This window comes from Carcharhinus amblyrhynchos, chromosome 21 (genome assembly GCF_965287045.1).
Source record: "Carcharhinus amblyrhynchos chromosome 21, sCarAmb.v2.hapA, whole genome shotgun sequence".
NCBI classification, from domain to species: Eukaryota; Metazoa; Chordata; class Chondrichthyes; order Carcharhiniformes; family Carcharhinidae; genus Carcharhinus; species Carcharhinus amblyrhynchos.
Window position 1 is genome coordinate 6,664,936 of NC_137344.1, and position 23,627 is coordinate 6,688,562.

Below are 23,627 nucleotides of genomic sequence, written 5' to 3' on the forward strand. Positions count from 1 at the left end.
TAAACTCCAACGAGTACAGACCCAGTCTATTTAGTCTCCCTTCATTGTCCAACCCCCTCATCTCTGGTATCAGCCCAGTGAACCTCCTCCGCACTCCCAAGGCCAAAATATCCTTGCTTTATTTTATAACACATTTTATTTAGGGCAGCATCAACATCCAATTTTTAACGAGGCTTAAAGTCAATTTCTCTCTAAGTGTGATATGTATAGTGCAAACACCATTCTAGATTTGACTTGTTTGATTGGTGGCAATGAAAGAATGATCTAAAATTTCTTGACCCATAAAGAGAGTGACCATGGGTTCATATCTCACCAGACTCCTGTTTTTTTCTTAAACCTGGTGTTGTCAGACTTCTTACTTGTTTTGGAACCAGAAGATATCTATTTACATTTCAATGATGTGAATGGCCTTGTTGTTAGCCAGGCTTTCAAGAGGCAGGAAGTCAAACAGGAGCACAAAGCCAGTACAGTGCACACGATTCCTTCACACAGAGTTCTTGGAAAAAAAAGATGACATATCTTGCTGGAGATCAACTCCCACACTGGAAAGGGGGAGTTAAAGGAAAGAATGAAGAGAGTCAGCTTGGGTTGCTGTTGTGCGTCATGCACCTGGCTTTTACTCATGAGTAGAACGTGTCATCTCAATCCAAGCAACTCAAAAAAAAATTAAATCCCCATGTACATAAATAGAACAGCTCATGTTACGATGTCTTCAATTGCTCTACATCAATTCAAAACAAAGTGTCCCAAAATTTATCATTTATTTTGGGCAAATTAATGCAATTCTGGGCTAAATATTAATAAGAATGACAACTGTAAAGCTGTGTTGAATATCTTAATACATTTGCCGAGTATATAAATTGTCCCATTGGGAAGACGCAGCATGGGTTCATGAAGGGAAGGTCAGGTTTGACTAATTTGGTGGAATTCTTTGAGAACATTACCTGTGCAGTGGACAATGGGGAACCTGTGGATGTGGTGTATCTGGATTTCCAGAAGGCATTGACAAGGTGCCCAACCAAAGACTGCTCCATAAGATAAAGGTGTACGATGTTACGGGTAATGTATTAGCATGGATAAAGGATTGGTTAACTAACAGAAGCAAAGAGTGGGGTTAAATGGGTGTTTTTCTGGTTGGTAATCAGTGACTAGTGGTGTGCCTCAGGGATCAATGTTGGGACCTCAATTGTTTACGATTTACACAGATGATTTGGAGTTGGGGACCAAGTGTAGTGTCAAAATTTGCAGATAACACTAAGATGGGTGGCAAAGCAAAGTGTGCAGAGGACACTGAAAGTCTGCAAAGCGATATAGATAGTCTAAATGAGTGGGCAAGGGTCTGGCAGATGGAATTCAATGTTGGTAAATGTGAGGTCAGCCATTTTGGTAGGAATAAAAACAAAATAGACTATTATTTAAATGGTAAAAAAAAATGCAGCATGCTGCTATGCAGACAGACCTAGGTGTTCTTTTGCAGAAATCTCAGGAATTGGTTTGCAGGTGCAGCAGGTAATTAAGATGGCAAATGGAATTTTGTCCTTCGTTGCTAGAGGGATGGAGTTTAAATACAGCGAGGTTATGTTGCAGCTGTATAAGGTGCTGGTGAGGCCACAGCTGGAGTACTGTGTACTGTTTTGGTCTTACTTGAGGAAGGATATACTGGCACTGGAGGGGGTGCAGAAGACGTTCACTAGGTTGATTCTGGAGTTGGCTTCTGGGGGGAGATTGAATAGACTGGGACTATACTCACTGGAATTCAGAAGAATGAGGGGAGACCTTGTAGAAACATATGATTATGTTTAGATAAGATAGGAAGCAGGGAAGTTGTTTCCACTGGTGGGTGAAACTAGAACTAGAGGGGCATAGCCTCAAAATAAGGGGAAGCAGATTTACATCTGAGTTGAGGAGGAACTTCTTCACACAAAGGGTTGTGAATCTGTGGAATTCCCTGCCCAGTGAAGCAGCTGAGGCTACTTCATTGAATGTTTTTAAGGCAAGGATAGATAAATTTTTGAACAGTAAATGAATAAAGGGTTATGGTGAACAGGTGGGTAAGCGGAGCTGAGTCCACAAAAAGATCAGCCATGATCTTATTGAATGGCGGAGCAGGCTCAAGGGGCCGGGTGGTCTACCCCTGCTCCTAGTTCTTATATTCTTATGAGTGAGGTCAGTTGAGTCCAAACTGTGGTCTACGCTCATGATTCCAAGGCAAGTCAGTTGTATTTGTGCTAGAATATTTCTTATTCATAACTTGTGTTTGAATTTTTTGTGTGCCAGCATGTTTGGAAGGGACTGTTGCCTTGTTCGTGGATAAATTCCATTTCAGGACAGCATGACCTGTTAGTATCGGATAACTCCCAAACATGGACTGAAACTTGTACACAGCTCTGGAGACATCATGATAGATAATCCAAGGCCATGAAAATAACGAGCACGCAATCCCTATATGCGATATGGTCTGATTCACAACCAGGTTGGTTATAGCCACCTGCGGTAAGCATATGCTGTGAGTTTTCAAACAATTCCACAGAAAAAGGCAGACAAGAAAGTCCAATTTAAATACTTTAATACTGAACAAAAGAAAATAAAAGCAGATGGAAACTGTTACACATTTCCCGAGTGCAGCAGCTATTGCAGTGCCCAGAGTAACGCAACAAAAGTTTATTAGAAGTTGGAGGTGGGGTAGGCAGGAAAAGGAAAGAGGTGAGGAAAACACCTAAATAAAAATGTCACCCAACCACTGTCAGGATAGATATGAGTGAAAACAAACTACGAAGGGAACCAGCGAAATAAAAACTGCGATGATCCAAAACTCATGGATGTGTAAGGTTAAAAAACACAGAAGAACATACTTCAAGTTGCATATGTTCATTGATAACTGGCAAAATGCTGATAGCAATGTTTAATCATTTTTGTGTCTGCGCGAGGAAAGGCAGGGAGGACAGAGGAGGGAGACAATGTTTTTGAACAGAAACACGCAAAAAGAAGTGATGCCACTCTGTAATTGTATTTCCAAAAAGAAAACAAAAAAAAGTTAGAATATTAGAATTTTGCATCACATTTTAATGTAAACATCAAATAATGTACCAAAATTAAAACTACAGTAAAAGCTATGAAGTTCTACACACAGTTGTGTAACCCTTCAAAAGGAAAACAAAAGCCAGATTTAAAAACATTTACACATGCATAGTGAAGCCAAACAAGAACTTTTTTTCTTTTTAAACTAAATTCACACTTTTTTTAAAGTTAATAATCTACTAAGCACCAGCATATCTAGATTTATTTCATCTTCATGATTCAATTAAAAAAAATCTATCAAATTAACCGTAAAATTAGCAAAGCTGTCAACTTGTCCCAGAAAACAAATAAAAAGCAGAGTGTGTGTGATGAAGGTGTGCTTATGTTTCCTGCAGTGATTTCTGCCGTTTCATTTTAAAAAGTAAAAGCTTTGTGTTCTAAACTGAATTTTAATATACATGTGTGTATGTTTATGCAAATATATATCCTATTTTTAAGTTAAAAGCAGTTTGTTTACAATAACACTTTACACAGAGTAAAATCTTTCAGTTGATCAAAATGCTTCAGAATGCAATTAACATTTTCCTTTAAGAAACTTTGCTTGAAATGAAACAAATATTGTCGTCCACTTCCTCATGTACGCTGGCTACTTTTGGTACAGAACCCCAGCACTGTATGCTACTAGACATCAGCAAAGTATTCTTAAAAAGTGACTCAAAAATTAATGCTCTGCTTAAAAACTTTTTTTCCCCCATTTTTTTTTCTGAGCTGATACAAGATTTACCCAAGCATATCAAAGATTTTTTTGTTTTTTTTTGTTGAAAGAAATAAGGTTGAATTTAGGAATCTATGATCAACTACAAAGTACATAAAGTAATGGAAAATATACACAGGATGAGACCCTTCTGACAAAATAAACTCAAAAAAAACAAAAAAAAATTATTCCAGGAAGTTTTGTCACAGAGTTGCTGAATACTTTTAACAAACTATATTTGACTGTTCTGACTCATTTTAAAATCTAAAAAGCAACAATTTTTTTTATTTGAAATAAGAGTAATACCCATTGCTACCTGATGAACTGCCTATGCTGAGTTCCTGAAACAAAGACAGAGGATCGCCATTTTTCTTCGCAGGCTCAGGTGGAGGTTTAGGCTTTGGCGGAGCCCGTAATGCGTTGGCGTATGACATGACTGGTTTGCTTCCACTTGCTTTCTGCTGGCTACTGGACTCTGTGATCTGGTTGTTGGAGAGGAGGGGGGGAAACTGGCCAAGGTGCTGGAGCACATTGTAGTTGAACGAGTTTGCTGACAGTTGCGATACATTCTCAGGCTTCAAGTGCTCCTCTGGGGGTCGTAGTTTCTTGGATTGAACTGCAGCAAAAAAAAAGACAAAACAAGTACACGTCAACAGGATGAAAGGATGGAGACAGAACAAGAGATTGCTTCCACCTCAATGAACAGGACTCAGTCCAACTGCCACAAATGTAAAAATGTCTGTTCTATTCCAAAACAACCTGGGTAATCTCCTATTATTATGCTGGAACTCTTGTTTTTAACTCCACAGACATGTTAACAAGAGCACTAAAATTGGATCCTAGTAACAAGTAGATGGACAAGTTTGGGTAGAATAAATATTCAGAATATTATTTAAATAGTCTTGCTGTTGGTTTATGTGAGTATATGAGTTATGATAATGATGTGGAACAAGTAACACAAATTCAGAGAAAAGTCCATATGCCGAGTTAGCTGATGGTAGTTGGGAAAGCAATTGGACCACAACTGTTATCAGTACTTCTGGACGAGAGAGCGGCAATTTCATTCAGCCTTCTTATAACAAATTCATATCCATCAATGCACGTTTAGCAAGAACAGGGTTTGGACCCCAGCCCAACAGTCTCTCATATTACATAGGCTCATACATGAAAAAGTGTTACTTGACCAAAGGTGTGAAAAAGCAGTCAGAATATGAGACTCACAGCCAAGAGAATACTGGGGGCAATAAAGAATATAGGTGCCAATGCTTCACAAAGTTCCAGTTAAAGTTTTTAAACAGGAGAGATACAACACCTTGATACAATGTGTTGTGTAGATGACAAAAATGAGCGGAAAGGTCAAGTTGTGAGAGGGATACAGACAGTTTACAAAGGGACATTGATTAGTAAAGTGGACAAAAAATTATCAAATGAAGTAAAATGTGGGAAAATGCAAAGTTTCTCGTTTTGGAAGGGAGAGCAAAATAACAGAACGGGGAGAAAAACTGCAGAAAACTGCAGCACAAAGGGACTTGGGGGTGCTTGTTAATGAAACTTAGAAAGCTAGCACCCAGGTACAGCAGGTAATCAGGAAGGCTAATGGTATGTTGGCCCTAATTTCAAGGGAGTTGGAGTATAAGAGTTGGGAAGTCTTGCTGCAATTGTACAAAGTACAGGTGAGACCACATCTGGAGTACTGACAGCAGTTTTGGTTCCCTTATTTAAGGAAAGATATTATTTCATTGGAGGCAGTTCAGAGAAGGTTGACTAGGATGATACCCAGTGTAAAGTGACTGTCTTATGAGGAAAGGTTAAACAGGTTATGACCCTAACTCACTGGAATTTATTAGAATGAGGGTGATCTCATTGAAACATACAGGATTCTTAAGGGGCTTGACAGGGTAAATGCTGGGAGGATGCCCCCCCTCATGGAAGAGTCTAGGACCAGAGGGCATAGTCTCAGAATAAAGAGGCACCAATTTAAGACTGAGACGAGAAGGAACCTTTTCTCAGAGCTGAGTGTCTTTGGAACTCCTTGCTACAGACAGTTGTGTGCAGAGTCTTTGTGTATATGTAAGGTTGAGGTAGATAGATTCCTGATCAGTAAGGGAAACAAGGGTTACAGGGAAAGGGCAGCAAAGTGCATGCAAGGAATGTCGGATCAGCCGTGATCCTACTGAAAAGGTGGAGTAGGCTTGAGGGGACAAATGTCTCCTCCTGTTGCTTTTTATTATGGTACTGTAGTGCTACTAAGTCACAGGGCACAAGGCCACTTGCAGTAACAGATAGGGTAAGGCATCCTCAGCTGTGCTTGTGAACTGCCTACCTTGTGATTATAAACGGTCATTGGTATTAGCCTGGGAGCCGTTACATAAGAACTAGGAGCAGGAGTAGGCCATTTGGCCCTTCGAGCCTGCTCCGCCATTCAATAAGATCACGGCTGATCTCTCTGTGGACTCAGCTCCACTTATCTGCCTGCTCACCATAACCCTTAATTCCTTTACTGTTCAAAAATTTATCTATCCTTGCCTTAAAAACATTCAATAAGGTAGCGTCAACTGCTTCACTGGGCAGGGGTGGTTTGTTTTGCAGGGAAAGAACATGTGGAAGAAGGATTTCTCAAACTGAGAAAAGACACAGGACCAAACAAGGAAAACAAACACCTACTAAACACACACAAAAAAAACACAAGAAAGGACTGCAAAGACACCCACAGAGTTTCTCCTACAGTAACTGGGAACCATATGGTCTGGTACTGAAATCCCAGGGCAATTCCACAGATTTGCCTGTAGATATGCTCTTAATCTTCCTCTGCTGAGATGCATGAGGAAGGGAATGACTGCGAATTGGGGAACAGGAAAGGATTGGTCACAGCCATGTCCTCTTTAGCCAGTCAAATAACACGTTTGGACACATGTGAGACAAGGGCTATTTTTGCAAAGTACTTGAGACTTGGGAGCATGAGTCATTACCCTTCAAATCCAACTGATTCAGTACAGCACACCCTACTGTGAACCGTGTCACTTCACTTCCTATTACACTCACTTGCGCTTTGAGTCAGACTGTCAGTTTAATGCCACACTTGCGCTGAACTACAGGTAGATGTACGCATTCGACTCACATCCACTTAGAAGGGGGTTCACCGTGTCCAAGCTGACTTCTTCATTGTCAGCTAGAAGATTTTCATTTTATCACTCTCGGCTGAGGCTCAAAACTGAGCATTATAAGGAGAAAGGTGCTAATGCATTCTCCAGAATTCCCAGAACTACTTCATCTTCAAATCTTCCACATTGTAGGAGAGGAGTTGAACGCTCTGATGGTTGCCTACGTTTCATTTCACATGAAATGGGTAGTTTCAAATCGCCAGTACTGATATCCCACACTTAGTTGGAAAGTAAAACTCACTGCAATTTCAACCTTTTCACTAAAAATAATAAAATGATTTCAAGTTATGGGAAATGACTAATCCTGACTTTAAGCAGCATTTGATATTTTCTTAAAGCAACATTTAATATTAGTGTACAGATCCACAAACATGATTATACTTTCAAAATCTAAGAGCTCTCAGAAAAATAAGACAATCACTACCTTTATAATAACTTTCCCTCAATATTGAACATCTAATTTATTTGTTGATTCAGAGACATTACTGAATTGTTTGTATGCAATGCTTTAAATTGAAAAACCCCGATTACAAATAGCGTCTTTTACAATTAGTCTCTGCAGAAAGGTGCAGATTATTTATTGGAGATAATTAAATGGCTCTAAATAATTCCTACTTTGTTATATTCACTGAAGGAGGCAGCTTTTATTCTGGTGATCTATCTATTGTTAACAGCTTCCAGCTAAATCACTTCAATTAAATTTTTTTCCCGGAGACATTTCTGAATGTTGGCTTTTGATATACAGGACAGCAGATTCAATTAAACTTCAGACTGCCAGGTTGTCCTTGAGGAATTACCAAGCTGTGATATTTCCCCCCCCAAAGCTGTTTTAGTTCATTCCAAATTTTACAAACCATTCTGTTTATGAGTTGACCTATAAAATGTTAATAATGCAGCTCTAAAAAGAGACCTGCAATAACAGCCACGGATTACAATCCTTTGTCATTACCTCAAACCTCATTTAACTGTAATACGGACAAACCCATGAGCTTTGCTGACCAACTGATGGCTTTTTAAAAATGTTTCAGAGTATATTTCATTGTAAATTTCATCCATTTTCTGTACCTCTATCACATGTTGCTTGCAGGCAACAGCACAGTTGTTTGCACAATGGGATCTGCATGTCAGTCACTGGGAATGACATTCAAGCACAATTTCGCCAATATGATTTTACCTCCAGGCCCTTTTGACTGAGACACTCTACTTGGAATGACAGAAACAGAAGTAGGATATTAAGTGACTTGACTCTGTCCCACCATTCAGAATTAATTTATCTACTTTGGTTCCACATGCCTAATGACCCTTGAGTAGCACACAAAAACATCTCACAATTGCCACTGTGCCTCCCCATTCAAGACGACTTGAGTTTACACAGTCCCTGCTCTGTGGTTTTCAGGCATACAACCAAGACACTGCATGTGTGGAGCATGGCAAGAATCTTGTTGGAAAACACAAGTATTACTCAGGTAAAGAGCGCACACCTTGTTTCTCGATCTCACCTTTTGAAGACATGAAGTGTCCTAGATCAACTCAAGTTCTATGAAGTGGACACAAGAGGAGGGAGGAAGTCCTTAAATAGGTCAATCAGTACACGGAATACTTCAAAATACAAGGATAAAGCAATACCTAAAAGGTCCCGTGGTGCCACTGCTCTGTTGGATCCATTGCACAGAATGTTTTGGAGGGCAGCTGAAGAGTTGGCATTCACCCACATCTCTGGAGACGTGTAGTTGTATGAAGAATGGTTGCTGTGGTCTTGAAGCTCCTTACATTGACTAAGATTGCCTTGAGGATTGCTGGAATCTTCGGGAAATGCTTGAACAGAACTGGCTGAAATTCTTCTTTGGTACAAAGGCCTTCCTGGTCCTCTGGCTTCAAACTGGTTGGGAAATTGTAACAACAGGAGAATTGTGTTTAGTTTTCAGTACTTTGGCCTTCCATTTCCTACATCATAAAAACATTACTGCATATAGGTTTTATTAAAAATCAGAATAATTAAGATCAAGTCTTTTCACTTCTCAAAATTACACTCCAAAAAACCCAAATAAAGAATATTTTCCTTGATTAGTTAAATAATTCATCAACATTTGATTGTTTTAATTCTAAGCATCGGTGGGATCCAGTGGTAAAAGAAAAACCAGTATAGGGTCCCAGAGTGGAACGTGGCTCTTTCAATCCAAGGTGGATTAAACGGGCAGGTGCGAAGAGAGACTAAAATAGACCGCAAAAGGCGAGGCTCAGTGAAAAAAAATTCCAAGCAGCCTTTGAGTCTCCTTGCATCCTGCTGCAGCAACCAGTGGTGCAGAGTGGGGATAGATATTCATTGTCCTCTAAGCCACAAGCAAGGCCAATTAAGAAGAGGATGAAATACAAAACTTGCCCATTAAAAACCACAAGAAATTATCAAGATCAACTTTATTTCCAAGTACCTAAATTGACTAATAGCAAGGGTTCCACAAAACCATTTTCTTCCCTTGCCTCTAGTTCAGCAAGAATTCCTCTAATTTCAAATCACTTCTAAAATTCATGTTGAAGATAATTAGATAATTCAGTGTTATTGTAGAATTTTGCATTTTAAAAGTGAGTATAAAACTTTGTATCTGCTGCTTTGTTATTAGTTTAGAAACATGAATAAATATTACCAATGTGCATCTCTTAAATAATTGATATTTACAGCTCAGTTATAAAACACAAAATTTATTCTTGCTTAGGCATAGTGCACAGTTGATTAAAGGTTTAGTTGATTCTGAGGGCATTTTAATCCCACAGGATTTTTTTTCCAACACTGTTGGCAAAGGGCAATTCATTCGATGGTATAAATTGAGTGTTGCATGCTGGATGTGATATTTATCCAACAAATGTAGCCAGCCAAATGGGCAATCTGTTTCCATGTAACATACATTTTAGAAGGGAATGCTTCCAAAACCATGGGCCAGACAGGCTTTGAAATGTGTAGACTCATTGGATGAGTCTTTTATCCGGGATTGATGTAACCAGTAATAAAGTAGCAACCACTTGAAACCTGTATATGTTACAAAAAGATAACGCATTGCATGCTATCCAATGGAGGCCATTTGTCTTAAATTAGTGTCCTGTGCTTTTTGATCCTTTTACCACTGGTGACAATTTCTTTCCATCTACTCCAACCAGACTTCTTATGATTTTGAACACTTCTATCAACTCTCCCCTCAACTTTTTCTTCTCCAAAAGTAAGTTTGCCGACAATACGAAGGTTGGTGGTGTTGTGGATAGTTTGGAGGGATGTCAGAAGTTGCAGTGTGACATAGATAGGATGCAAGACTGGGCGGAGAAGTGGCAGATGGACTTCAACGCGGATAAATGTGTAGTCGTCCATTTTGGCAGGACCAATGGGACGCAGGAGTACAATATCAAGGGTAGGAGTCTTAGCTGGGTTGAAGAGCAGAAGGATCTTGGGGTCCGGGTCCACAGGACACTTAAATCAGCCTCGCAGGTGGAGGATGTGGTCAAGGCGGCGTATGGTGTACTGGCCTTCATTAATTGAGGGACTGAGTTTAGGAGTCGGGAGGTAATGCTGCAACTTTATAGGACCCTTGTCAGACCCCACTTGGAGTACTGTGCGCAGTTCTGGTTGCCTCATTACAGGAAGGATGTGGAAGCTATTGAGAGGGTACAGAGGAGATTTACAAGGATGTTGCCTGGATTGGGAGGCATGCCTTATGAAGATAGGTTGAGGGAGCTAGGTCTCTTCTCCCTGGAGAGACGAAGGTTGAGAGGCGACCTGATAGAGGTTTATAAAATGTTGAGAGGAATAGATAGGGTGGATTATTGGAGGCTATTTCCCAGGGCTGAAATGGTTGCTATGCAAGGACACAGGTTTAAGGTGCTGGGAAGCAAGTACAGAGGAGATGTCAGGGTAAGTTTTTCTCTCAGCGGGTGGTGAGTGAGTGGAATCGGCTGCCGTCGGCGGTGGTAGAGACGAATTCGCTGGGGTCTTTTAAAAGGCTTCTGGATGAGTATATGGGATCTAATGGCATTGGGAGTTACAGATAGTTCTATGGCTTGGTAGGTATAGATGTGATCAGCGCAACTTGTGGGCCTGTTTGTGCTGTAGTGTTTATGTTCTATGAACACTTCCAGATTCTCCAATATACTTTCACAACTCAAATCCATTATCCCTGCGACCATTGTTGTAAATTCTTTCTGCACCCTTTTGTCATGCCTTCACATCTCTCCAGCATGATGCCCAGAATTGGATACCATACTTCAATTAAAAAAGGTTAGACCAGTATTTTATTAAGGTTCACTATAACTTCCTTGCTTTTGTACTCTATGACTTTATATAGAAAGCCAAAGATCCCATAGCCTTATTAACCGCTCACTCAACTTGCCTACCACCGTCACTGATTTATACATATAGCCAGGTCCCTCAGCTGCTGCATCCACCTTAGAATTGCACCCTTTAGTTTACAGTGTCTCTCATTTTTTCCTACCAAATTGTATCACATCTGCTTGTCCACCCATTCCGCCTTCCTGTCAAAGTCTCCTTGAATTCTATTACTATCCTCCTATCAACGCACAATACCTCCAATTTTTTGTCATCTGCAAATTTTGAAATGGTGTCCTGCACACCCAAGTCTAGGTCATTAATAACAGCAAAGAGCTGACCTTGATTTTAAGCCTGTGATTTAGTCTTGGGGTTCTGCTGACAATCACAAACCACTAAAATCGTGTTTTGAAGTAACCTGAACTTCTGAGTGAATTACAGCTTTCCGGCCACTGCTAGCTATCTGTCACCATATAGAAGCCTTCTGTAATCTACTCCAGTGTACTCTCCAACAATAAAGTAACAACATCAGGAATGCGATATTCATTTACAAATGCAGGAGGAGAGGAAGCTCAGGCAATGCTGAGAACAGGCAGTTATGGCAGTGCTGCCATTAGGGTGGCATGGTGGCAAGCACTGCTGCCTCACAGCACCAGGGACCCACAGTCACTGTCTGTGTAGAGATTGCACGTTCTCCCCATGTCTGCATGGGTTTCCTCCGGGCGCCCTGGTTTCATCACAATCTGGAAGACGTGCTGGTTAGGCATATTGACCTGAACAGCATCAGAGTGTGGCAACCAGGGGAACTTCACAATAACTTCACTGCAGTGTTAATGTAAGCCTTACTTGTGACTAATGAATAAACTTTAAACTTTGAATTTATGGCCATGAATCCCTATGTAATTCAGGTTGACAAGGGTACAGACATTTCATGCTCTTGTCTGAGTTTTTAGCTAAAATTTTGTACAAAGGTCAAAAAGGAATTCCTCAAAATACAATCATGTTAACACAATAGCACTTCAACTGTGTCAATGCAGTGGAACTGCGATTCACAAGGACCCCAGTATTACCATACCACAGTTTAAAACTCAAAAACTATACACATTTTGCATTTATTTGTTTTTTTTTTATTTACAGAGAATTTCTACATGGGCATAAGATTCCTGGCAGTGTTTGGTAAGACTGCAAATCAGTCATGCCCAAAGTGACAGAAGCACATTTTCCTTGACCATTACTGCACAGAATTGTCATTTGTCATCAAAAACACATCAGCCAGACCTGTTCAAATAGGTTTAAAATAGTAGCCATTTTCTGGAATACACACAGAGTTGGAAATCAATGACTTGTTCAGGCCTCAGTTGATTAAATAAACTCAAGACAGAAAGCAGTACAGATCAACCTGGCTGGAACATTTAAGAAGCTTGACATTTTCATTTAATTGTTTGAATCTTTGGTACCATTCTATCAAGTGTATTTCTTTGAACAGGAAAGAAATCGATGTGCTGGTCAACAATGACAAGCCAATTACTGACCCCATTGGAAAAAGATTATTGAAACATGCATTGTATTCACTAGAGACCAACCTGTACTCAGAATTTACATAGGCAACTTCACAAGGGGAGGGAATGGAAGAAACTAGTAGAAAAGTGCAAGTGTATTAACACATTGAGTATGGGCTATAACAGCTATTGGGTTAAATAGCTGATCTTTTAACAGTAGAGTCAGAAATGCAAGCCCAGACAGAAAAGTTTCAACTCTGAGAAAACATTGGCAGTTTTCAACAAGAACACTAAACAGAAGGCAGAAACACAGAAGCTGGAAGCAGAGATGCAGATGTTCACTGGGGTGTTGTTTTGCAGCCAAGGTTTTGGCAAGGGAGAGCAGGGAAAAACAGAAAAGCGTTATGCTCTTTGAATTGCTGAAAAATTGTGCAGATTTTACTCCAATGCACAAGCTTTTTTTGTCTTTACAAATAGAGTTGTCTTTAAAGAACAGGGAATTCAGTTGTATTTGTGCTCATTTCAATCTGCCCATTTGCCTTCTTCATGTGAATTTTTTTTAACCTCAAGTGCTATTAGTGGATAAAATAGAAAAACAAAATTCATCGACAACTTGAGATGTATGCAAATAAAGTATGAACTACATAATTTGTGTGCAGAACTGTAGAACCACGTCACACGTTTAAGTGACCCACAAAGTCCCTAGGCCAAAAGAGAAAATGCTAGAAAATCTCAGCAGGTCTGGCAGCATCTGTTGACAAAGGGTCATCTGAACTCGAAACGTCAGCTCTTTTCTCTCCTTACAGATGCTGCCAGACCTGCTGAGATTTTCCAGCATTTTCTCTTCTGGTTTCTGATTCCAGCATGCACACTAGTCTGCTTTCGTTTAAGTCCCTGGACCTATTCGTTTTACAAGGAGTACTGATGCTGTCATGCAAAGTGGTAAGAGATGCCAACATTACTAGCTCTTGTAACCAGCACACATGGACAAGAACACATTCTATGTTTGCCTGGATTTTGACAGCTGGGTCTCACTGGGAGAAATGGCATGGTTCCACAGAATTCCATTCATATTCCATTAATCCATTCATATGTAAAAGTTCATATTAAAACACACTTTAAACTGATTCTGAATAATCTGTGATTCACATTTCCTTGGCGACCTGACCATGCAAGTATAAATGGCGCTTGTGCCAGTCATATTCAATACTGGAAGATGCCATGACCTTGCTCCCTTTTGTATGGCTTTGCTCGTTAGTGCTAGCCTTGTGCTGTACACAGTCATGCAGTATTTGCAATTAATTCATTACCTCTGGCTTTTTTTGGGGTTTTTTTGGATAACAGTCACACAAGCTTGATCATGTGCATCTTTTGTGTCTCCATTAGTTGCCACTGCACAACATAACGAATGTTAAAAAGATATTGAAGTGTCACATCTTGTGCACTGGACTGAAATATGTGCAGCAGACTGTATCTTTGAGAAATTACACCATTTGTGAATATGACTGGAGTGACATTGAGCAAGGTTCAGACTGGGGGAGGAGCAGGGAAAATGATCTTTAATAAGTGCAGTGAGAATATGCTGGTGCTTATCACCATTGAGTTGTCATCTCTGGAGGGTTTTTTAAAAAAAAGCTGTTAATGCAGTTCGAGGATACAGAATACTTTTCACTGATTAGAAGGCATTAGTTGAACAAAAGGTCTCAAAGGACATAGAGGCTGGTCTATAAGCAGTTAAAGTCTAAGACCAGCATGTTAAATCACAGTTTCCTCCTTGTGTTTATCATAAACAAACAGCTGCTTCATAGTACAGAATTTAAATATCGTTGAAAACAGGGACACGTTTGTGAAGCTTCTCATTTCGCACTAATCGGGACAAACACTGCCAAATTTCAGTTGATGACAACAATTTATATTACAGGAGAAAAGGGTGCTGATTGGCTGGAAAGTTGACTAAGAACAAGACATTGTCACAGAGAAAGCAATTATAGGCTTTTCCTGAAAAGTCCCTGATCAACTTCAAATTACCCTAGAATCAAAGTATATCAAAAATTTGAGTGACACATCCAAGCTGTTTCACAATGCATGGATATGTGAGGATGCTGCCATCCTCCAAGATGATGTTCCATCTGCCACATAATTGAGTAACATAATGTATGAATTTCAGCGGCAGTGTGATGCCAGGTACATCCCAGTGATTTGGCTGATCAAATCAAACAGCATGATTCTTTGGTTATTTGTAATAGGCAGAGAGCAGACTACACTCAAGCAGCCTGTTTTTACAAAACCCAAAACTAAATGTCCACTGTTAAGTGTGACTCCGCAATTGGGCAGCACTTGCCAAACAATCCTGAGTGCACTAGCAGCTACACTAGTTTAAGATAACCAATCAAGCTCATAACATACCTTATTTATACTTGCTAGGAGAGACATATATTTATATGGAGGGGCACAGTCTCAATGTGTTCAAGCCTTGTATTTTTTGAATTACCATGTAGTTTAAAGAGCCTGTCATCCTCCATTGCTTTATCCATGTAACAACTCAGACAATCGGAATTGACTTGCACTCCTTTCTCCTGCAATTCTGATGACTTAGGTGAACAGCTTCCCTTCTAACTCGATTTTCAAGCTTGCTGATGACACCACCATAGTGGGTCAGATCTCAAACATTGACGAGACAGAGTACAGAAATGAGCTACAGAATCTGGTGAACTGCTGCAGCGACAATAATCTCTCCCTCAATGCCAACAAAACGAGGGAGATTGTCATCGACTTCAGGAAGCATAGTGGAGAACATGCCCCTGTCTACATCAATGAGGACGAAGTAGAAAGTGTTGAAAGCTTCAACTTTTTAGGCACCCAGGTCACCAACAACCTGTCCTGGTCCCCCCATGCTGACACTATAGTTAAGAAAGCCCATCAACACCTCTACTTTCTCAGAAGACTAAGGAAATTTAGTATGCCAGCTACGACTCTCACCAACTTTTACAGATGCACCATTCTTTCTGGTTGAATCACAGCTTGGTATGGTTCCTGCTCTGCCCAAAACAGCAAGGAATTACAAAAAGTCGTGAATGTTGTCCAGCCCATTGCGCAAACCAGCCTCTCCCATCCACTGACTCTGTCTACACTTCCCGCTGTCTCGGAAAAGCAGTCAGCATAATTAAGGACCCCACGCATCCAAGACATATTCTCTTCCATCATCTTCTGTCGGGAAAAAGATACAAAAGTCTGAGGTCAAATACCAAGAACAGCTTCTTCCCTGCTGCCATCAGACTTTTGAATAGATCTACCTTGTATTAAGTTGTTCTTTCTCTACACCCTACCTGTGACTGTAACACTACATTCTGCACTCTCGTTTCCCTCTGTATGAACAGTATGCTTTGACTGTATAGCGTGCAAGAAATAATACTTTTCACTGTATCCCAATGCATGTGACAATAAATCAAATCAAAATGTCTCTCTTTACAGCAAGATCATGAACAGCTGTCTTTTTTACAGCTAATTTTCTCACCAGTGTAACGGAATACTTGAAAATGTCATTTAATTCAAACCCTTAAACTAAACTTCTGATCCTCAATTTATTTCTGGGTGAAGGAGGGGAAAAGGGAGGTGGAAAGAGAGAGTTGAATTTTTCCCCAGATGAGGAGCTGAGAAGTTCATCACATCAAATGAAAATAAAACAAACAGCTGCAGGACGTGCAGTGAAGATTAAATTGTCACTGACTAGAAGCACCACAGCTTGCATCAAGTTAGTTAGGGACCTGGCTCTATGACTGGGGAGCAGGTGTTCCTCTGCTTTCATTTTTGGTCAAGTGTTTGATGTGTCTGAGTCTTCATGTCATGGAGAACATCAGGAAGTAGAAGTTTCTATTTGTAGGGAGTGTACACTCTTTCCCTGTAGGGATACATTCCATTTAACCAAGTCCAACTTAGGACTTGTAGGACTCCCTACAGGGTGCTCAGGAATACTGATACAGATCAAGGCACAAAACAAAAACACAGGCTGACCAGCATAAAGCAGATATCTAGTGAGATCCTCCTAGTCTTTTGGACACTGGCTTGGAGAAGTCTATAGTTCCCAGAACAGGTCCATTCTCCAGTTTTCATCAGTTGGCAAGGTGGTTGGCCAACGTGTTGAGTTACTGCAGATTTACCTTGCCTTGCTAGCCGATCATTAGGAGTACTTATCACTTGTGCCGCTGGGCCTAAATATACCAATCCAATATATAACAGACACTTGTATGGCACAAGTGTAGCACATTCCAGACATCAGATATCCAAGTATCACACATAAGAACATAAGAGCATAAGAAATAGGAGCAGGAGTAGATCTCATTGAGACGTATAAGATGATGAATGGGATGGATAGGATAGAGGTGGAGAGACTCTTCCCGCTCAAAAAAGACAGTAGGACTAGGGGGCACAGCCTCAAGATAAAGGGGGGGCGGTTTAGAACGGAGTTGAGGAGGAACTTCTTCACTCAAAGGGTGGTGAATCTCTGGAATTCTCTGCCCGTTGAAGTGGTGGAGGCTGCCTCGCTAAATATTTTTAAGAAGCGGGTTGATGGGTTCTTGATAAGAGAGGGGATTAAGGGTTATGGGGAGAGGGCGGGAAAGTGGAACTGAGCCACAACAGATCAGCCATGATCTTATTGAATGGCGGGGCAGGCTCGAAGGGCTAGATGGCCTACTCCTGCTCCTATTTCTTATGTTCTTATGTTCAAGGCTGCCCCGCCATTCAACAAGATCATGGCTGATCTGAAGTGGATCAGTTCCACAATTTGTTACAGATGCAAAACAAGAAAGCCAGAATTTACTTGGATTCATAAAATTAAAAGCAATTTGCTGAGCTTTCACTCGCTATCAGCTGCATTGAGTCCCTTGTGGTATATTTAACCAGTAGCTTCAAAATGAACAGCCCAGAGCAGTAGCTAATCATAAAAACCACATTTTCGATCCTACACCACCCACAAGCACTGCTAAGGAGACACGCTGCTAATAAAGGTGGTCATTCAGGTTGGTTCGAAACATTAAAGCTGTAATTGTACTTGGCAGTTAGTTGAAAGCAGTATTATTCAGCAAAGTTTTCATGTTTGCCACGAGGTTCCACTTTACTGTTGGGGCCTCAGGTGTAATTGGCTACAGTTAACAGATGGAATTTGAATTATATCCTCAGTCTCTGAATGTACCAGCAGGACTGAGGTTTGGCCTTGGAGTAAAACTGTACTGTTGTGAATGAAAAGCAGTCCTGCATTCATACACAAAATGTCAGGTTCAATATTATGCGCTTTACACAATACACTGCATGAATCTCCTGGAACTCCAGCTCAGAGAACAAAAGATACTGTCCTTCCTTGAAAAACAGGAGTTAATAAGAATGGGAGAGGTAATTTGAAAATGAGCAGAAACTTGTGATCCTGCAGCAAGTTACCTAAAATAACTGCAATTATTTTGACAAAAACAGGCAATTGCCATTATAAACCAAAGAATACACTATTCATGCTTATTTACTTGGTGGAATACTCTTTACAAACTAACTGTTCCTCATAACTGAATGTTTACATTCAGTGAATTAAGACAAAATCCATTTTTCTAATTGCAGCCAGAACATTCATTGGAATTAACTGTCCTTTGTGTTTTACTGGTCTGGATTATCACCGTCACAGGTCAGGCGACCTGCTGTTCAAATTACAGCGGACCTTCCCTGCCCAGCCTTCTTCATTTTCATAAGAACATAAGAAATAGGAGCAGGAGTAGGCCATCTAGCCCTTCGAGCCTGCCCCGCCATTCAATAAGATCATGGCTGATCTGTCGTGGCTCAGTTCCACTTTCCCGCCCTCTCCCCATAACCCTTAATCCCCTCTCTTATCAAGAACCCATCAACCTGCTTCTTAAAAATATTTAGCGAGGCAGCCTCCACCACTTCAACGGGCAGAGAATTCCAGAGATTCACCACCCTTTGAGTGAAGAAGTTCCTCCTCAACTCCGTTCTAAACCGCCTCCCCTTTATCTTGAGGCTGTGCCCCCTAGTCCTACTGTCTTTTTTGAGCGGGAAGAGTCTCTCCACCTCTATCCTATCCATCCCATTCATCATCTTATACGTCTCAATGAGATCTCCCCTCATTCTTCTAAACTCTAACGAGTACAAGCCTAGTTTATTCAGCCTCTCCTCATAGCTCAATCCCCTCAACTCCGGTATCAGCCTAGTAAACCTCCTCTGCACTCCCTCCAGGGCCAAAATATCCTTGCGCAGGTGCGGCGCCCAAAACTGCACACAGTACTCCAGCTGCGGCCTCACCAATGCCCTATACAGCTGCAGCAAGACCTCCCTACTTTTATATTCAATCCCCCTCGCTATGAAGGCCAGCATCCCATTCGCCTTCCTGACCACCTGCTGCACCTGCAAGCTGGGATTTTGCGACTCATGCACAAGGACCCCGAGGTCCCTCTGCACCGTCGCCTGCTGCAGTTTTTCGCCACGTAAGTAATAGTCCTTCCTACCATTCTTCCTACCAAAGTGGACCACCTCACACTTGCCAACATTAAATTCCATTTGCCATTTCCTGGCCCATTCGCCCAGCCTATCTAGATCCTTCTGCAGACTCTCCACACCCTCCGCACAATATGCCTTTCCCCCAATCTTGGTGTCATCAGCAAATTTCGACACCCTGCACTCGGTTCCCTCCTCCAGATCATCTATATAAATGGTAAATAGCTGAGGCCCCAGCACCGACCCCTGGGGCACCCCACTAGTCACCAACCGCCAATCCGAATAGCACCCATTGACCCCCACTCTCTGCCTCCTATTTGACAACCAATCCTCTATCCACGCTAACACCCTACCCCCAACTCCATGTCCCCTGACCTTCTGCAATAACCTCTTGTGAGGTACCTTGTCAAACGCCTTCTGAAAATCCAGAAAGACCACATCCACCGGCTCTCCTCTATCCACTGCCCTAGACACATCCTCATAGAACTCCAGTAAATTTGTCAGACACGACTTCCCTTTAATGAAACCGTGTTGCGTCTGCCCTATCAAGCAATTCCCTTCAAGATGCCTCGCAATTTCCTCCTTAATGACGGATTCCAACATTTTACCTACCACAGACGTTAAACTAACCGGCCTATAATTCCCCGCCTTTTGCCTGGCACCCTTCTTAAACAACGGCGTAACATTAGCCGTTTTCCAATCTTCCGGCACTTCCCCGGAATCCAGCGACGTCTGGAAAATAACCACCAAGGCATCCACTATAACCTCCGCCATTTCTTTCAGAACCCTCGGATGCATTCCATCCGGTCCTGGGGACTTGTCCACAATCAGCCCCTCCAGTCTGTCGAGCACCACCTCTCTAGTAACAGTAATGTCATTAAGACCCTCCAGTCCTACCACCTTTCCATCGCTAACACCCGGCAAATTATTCACGTCCTCCTCCGTGAAGACAGAAACAAAAAAGTTATTCAATACCTTAGCCATATCCCCATCCCCTACCACTAGCTCCCCTTTCTCATCCTCTAAAGGACCAACGTTCCTCCTGCATGGCATCAGGTTTCATCCAACATTTACTCCTGAGATACCTCCCTGTATGAGAGAGATATTGCAGGAATGCAAGCTGTTGTACAGGTGATTTTGCAAACATTATTATTCCTTCCAAGTTCAGAAAGACAAAACAATGGGATAATTCATATTTTGGAAAGTTGCAATTAAAAAGTGCATGATTGGCAACAGATCATTCATTTTTCAGTGGCAACATAGGAATGTAGAGGAATAGGGAAGGTCATTCAACTCCTCCAATCTGCTCTGCTAATCTGTCAGCTCAACTCCATTTAATCCATACCCCTACACACACAGTCTACAAAATTCTACTGACTCGTCTTGAAAGTTCCATTACCTGCGCCCCCCCACAAACAAACAAACACACACAAACGTTTGAGATTTCTATTACCCAATGTATTAAAAGTGCTTTCTGAATTGCACAAAAACTGCCCAGTTCTAATTTTAAGATCAGTCGTCTTGAAAATATTTCCTCCTCATCTACCCTATCAATTCCTTTTAATAACTTAAAGACTGTGGCCAAATCACCCCTCAATCTTATGTATTCAAATGAATGCAAGCCAATTTTACACAACCTACCATCCTAATTCCTGAACTGTACATAGGCTGCAAAAATTTAATCTATTTGACTATTATTGGATATGCATTTACGAATATATATCAAATAGTATTCCATGTACCAATGAGATCTCAGGTAATAGTGAGTGGCGTGAGGCAGACAACATTCCAACTCTTCTTCCAGAGCCTCAGGACAGTTGGACGCAGCAGTCCCTCAGCTGTTAAGCATGCAAAATAACTGCTGACACCAGAAACTACAGTGAACACGATTTACAAGGCTGAGAGAGCTTGATTTAAGCGCACATATCCACCCAGTTATACGCAACGAGAAACTCTGTGGCCTCACCCTATATTGCAACAGCATCCTAAATTAAATCAAACTTTACCATAATCTGTTTAACTGCAGCTCAGTTTACATATAGAAGACGGCTTCAATCCCAAATAATCTAAACAAATAATCTATTTATATTCTTGTAAGAACCATTGAATATAAAATCAATAATGTGATGCGGTTCAAATATTGCTGCATAATTTGGCAACCAATAGTTTTACTTGAAATTCGAAAACTTCACCGGGAAGAGAAATGTTCCTTAGTCTGGAAGAAAGCTAGGATTATGAACAGTACACTTCCAATTTACCTACTCTAAAGTGTATTTACATCAATTATTCCATTCTAGAATAAAAATTCAACTAGAATGAAAAAATTAGTGCTCATGTGCACTTCATTAAGAACATATGTTTGTAAAGTATCTAGACGTGCAGCAACTGAATTAGCCACACCAAGTGCCAGCTACACAAGCTCTCTGGCACACCAGACAAATTTAGACGTGCAGTAAAATTATGCAAGTGCCGACTAAGCTGAAACCTGAATTGACAGTGTCCTCATACTCAAGTGGCAGGTCTGATATCTAGCTGATAAAATAAGACAACAGGTGCAGGCAGCAAAAGATCTTGACTACTGTCCATGGCCCAATATTCCTTTCAATAAAAACACAACATTTTTAACCCCTTCATTTCTGTTCATTCTATACAGGATTTTATAAACAAAACATTCACACAAATAAATTTTTTTTTTTAAAAAATGCAATTCCGGCTCAAGGTAAATGCATCCTTATAGTTAAGAAGTTCAAAATTGGAGATATATGTATGAATGTCTCAAGATAACAGGGATAAAGAATCAATTGTCCTGCTTTCATTAACTGTTCCCCTAAATCTATGCATGTCTGCCATATTAGCATAACAAACATACCAAAGGATTTTCTTGCCTTTGTACAAAGACTTAGTGAATTTTAGAAACGTGGAAGGTAGTTTTCATATTGGCTGTAACCTTGTGTCAATGTTTTCAAAACAAGAAGAATTTTTGGAAGCACAATGGTTAATACACCACTTATTCACCTCTAGGATATGGGCTCAACGCCAGTCCTGTTTGATGGGATGAAAAGTCCCTTCTCACTTTTGGAAAGCTGCATGCTTTCTGCATGAAATGAGCTTGGTGCAGTCTCAGTCCAACTCTTGGCAGCAGCTAGGCAACCCATAACTGCCCATCAGGCAGCAATGCCACAAGGTGCCTGGTGAGAGGAATGACAAGGCTATCTTGACACCATCAGTTAGGGGCGTGCTCTTTGGTCAGTGGAGTTGAGGTACAGAGTGGAGAGAACATTAATTGCTACACATCAGCTGGAAAACAGACATGAGGTGTCCATAAGTGATTGATGTTCCACACCTTATTGAAGGGCCTTATTTTCAACAAAAGTACAGTTAAAATATATTTATTACCTTTACTTCACTCTGCCCCGACAGTGATGAACTCAGCAGTAATAGTCAATCTTGAAGCTTCACTAAGCTAAAGGATCAATTTTGTATTCTGCATTTAACAACAGTATTAAGAACTCTCTCAAGAGATCCAACACATGTCAAACTGATTGCAAAGCTTCCCTAAACTGCTCTGACAAGCATCTCGCTGGCGTGACATTTCTATTTCCAATTCTGTGTCCTTGCCAAACAAGGCCGAAACAAGACAGCATTTTTAACCAGTGATAAGATGAAGATGCGTTTTGTACTAAGGGCCAGATGAAATCAGATTAAACAAAAATTATTAGTATAGTAACTAGATAATCAAGAAATAGGTGACACATTATGTTTGAGAATCTGCTTATGATGTGCCCTGAAGCATTTTAATAATTAAAAACACTAATATATTGGCATTGTTTTACTGCATTTAAACTGACAAGAGTGATTATGGAACAAATATATATTTAAATAAAACATATACCAAATATAACTTGTGCACACGACCTTCCACATAACTTAAGTCCTAGTATCACCTTTTCTAAAATACCAATAGTTCTTTATAATGGAACTGTTTATACAAACCCATCACATTCTCCTGTCTGAGGAGGCACTTGCCTCTTCCTCGTTACGTACTGCAGTTATGTTTATTTGTATTGCAACACCAGGGGGTGTCTTTCTGTGCAACAGCAGATGCAGTGTCGCTGTCAGTGTCAGACTGTCAGCTGTCTGCATTAGAACAAAGTTGGCCTGACAAAGACTAACAATAAAATTCAAATTATCTATTTTTAGGTGTGCTGTCCTTATCCAGTTCCAAGTTCTTGTATCCAATTCACCTTTCATTTTTCACCTGTTACCTCTGTAAAACACGCTTCTGATGATTCAGTAAATGATGGCAATATCAAGAAATTTTCCAACTTTGCGATTGGTGATTTGATTGGAACACTTAACTTAAGGCCACCTTTTAATCAAAATGAAGAGTTTTGAAT

At 40.7% G+C, this 23,627-nt stretch overlaps 1 protein-coding gene across 6 annotated transcripts in view; it reads right to left on the reverse strand.

Annotated features, from left to right (window-relative positions):
• Positions 1-2,549: 2,549 nt before the first annotated feature.
• helz (helicase with zinc finger) overlaps positions 2,550-23,627 on the reverse strand; it is a 260,171-nt gene continuing 239,093 nt past the window's right edge. For all 6 annotated transcript variants that reach the window (XM_080209367.1, XM_080209368.1, XM_080209363.1 and 3 more), the window contains 2 exons: positions 8,560-8,812; positions 2,550-4,388 (listed from right to left, as the gene is read on the reverse strand). In XM_080209367.1, coding sequence (XP_080065493.1) covers positions 4,057-4,388; positions 8,560-8,812 — 585 coding nt within the window. In that variant the 3' untranslated portion in view covers positions 2,550-4,056. The remainder of the gene's footprint in view (positions 4,389-8,559; positions 8,813-23,627) is intronic.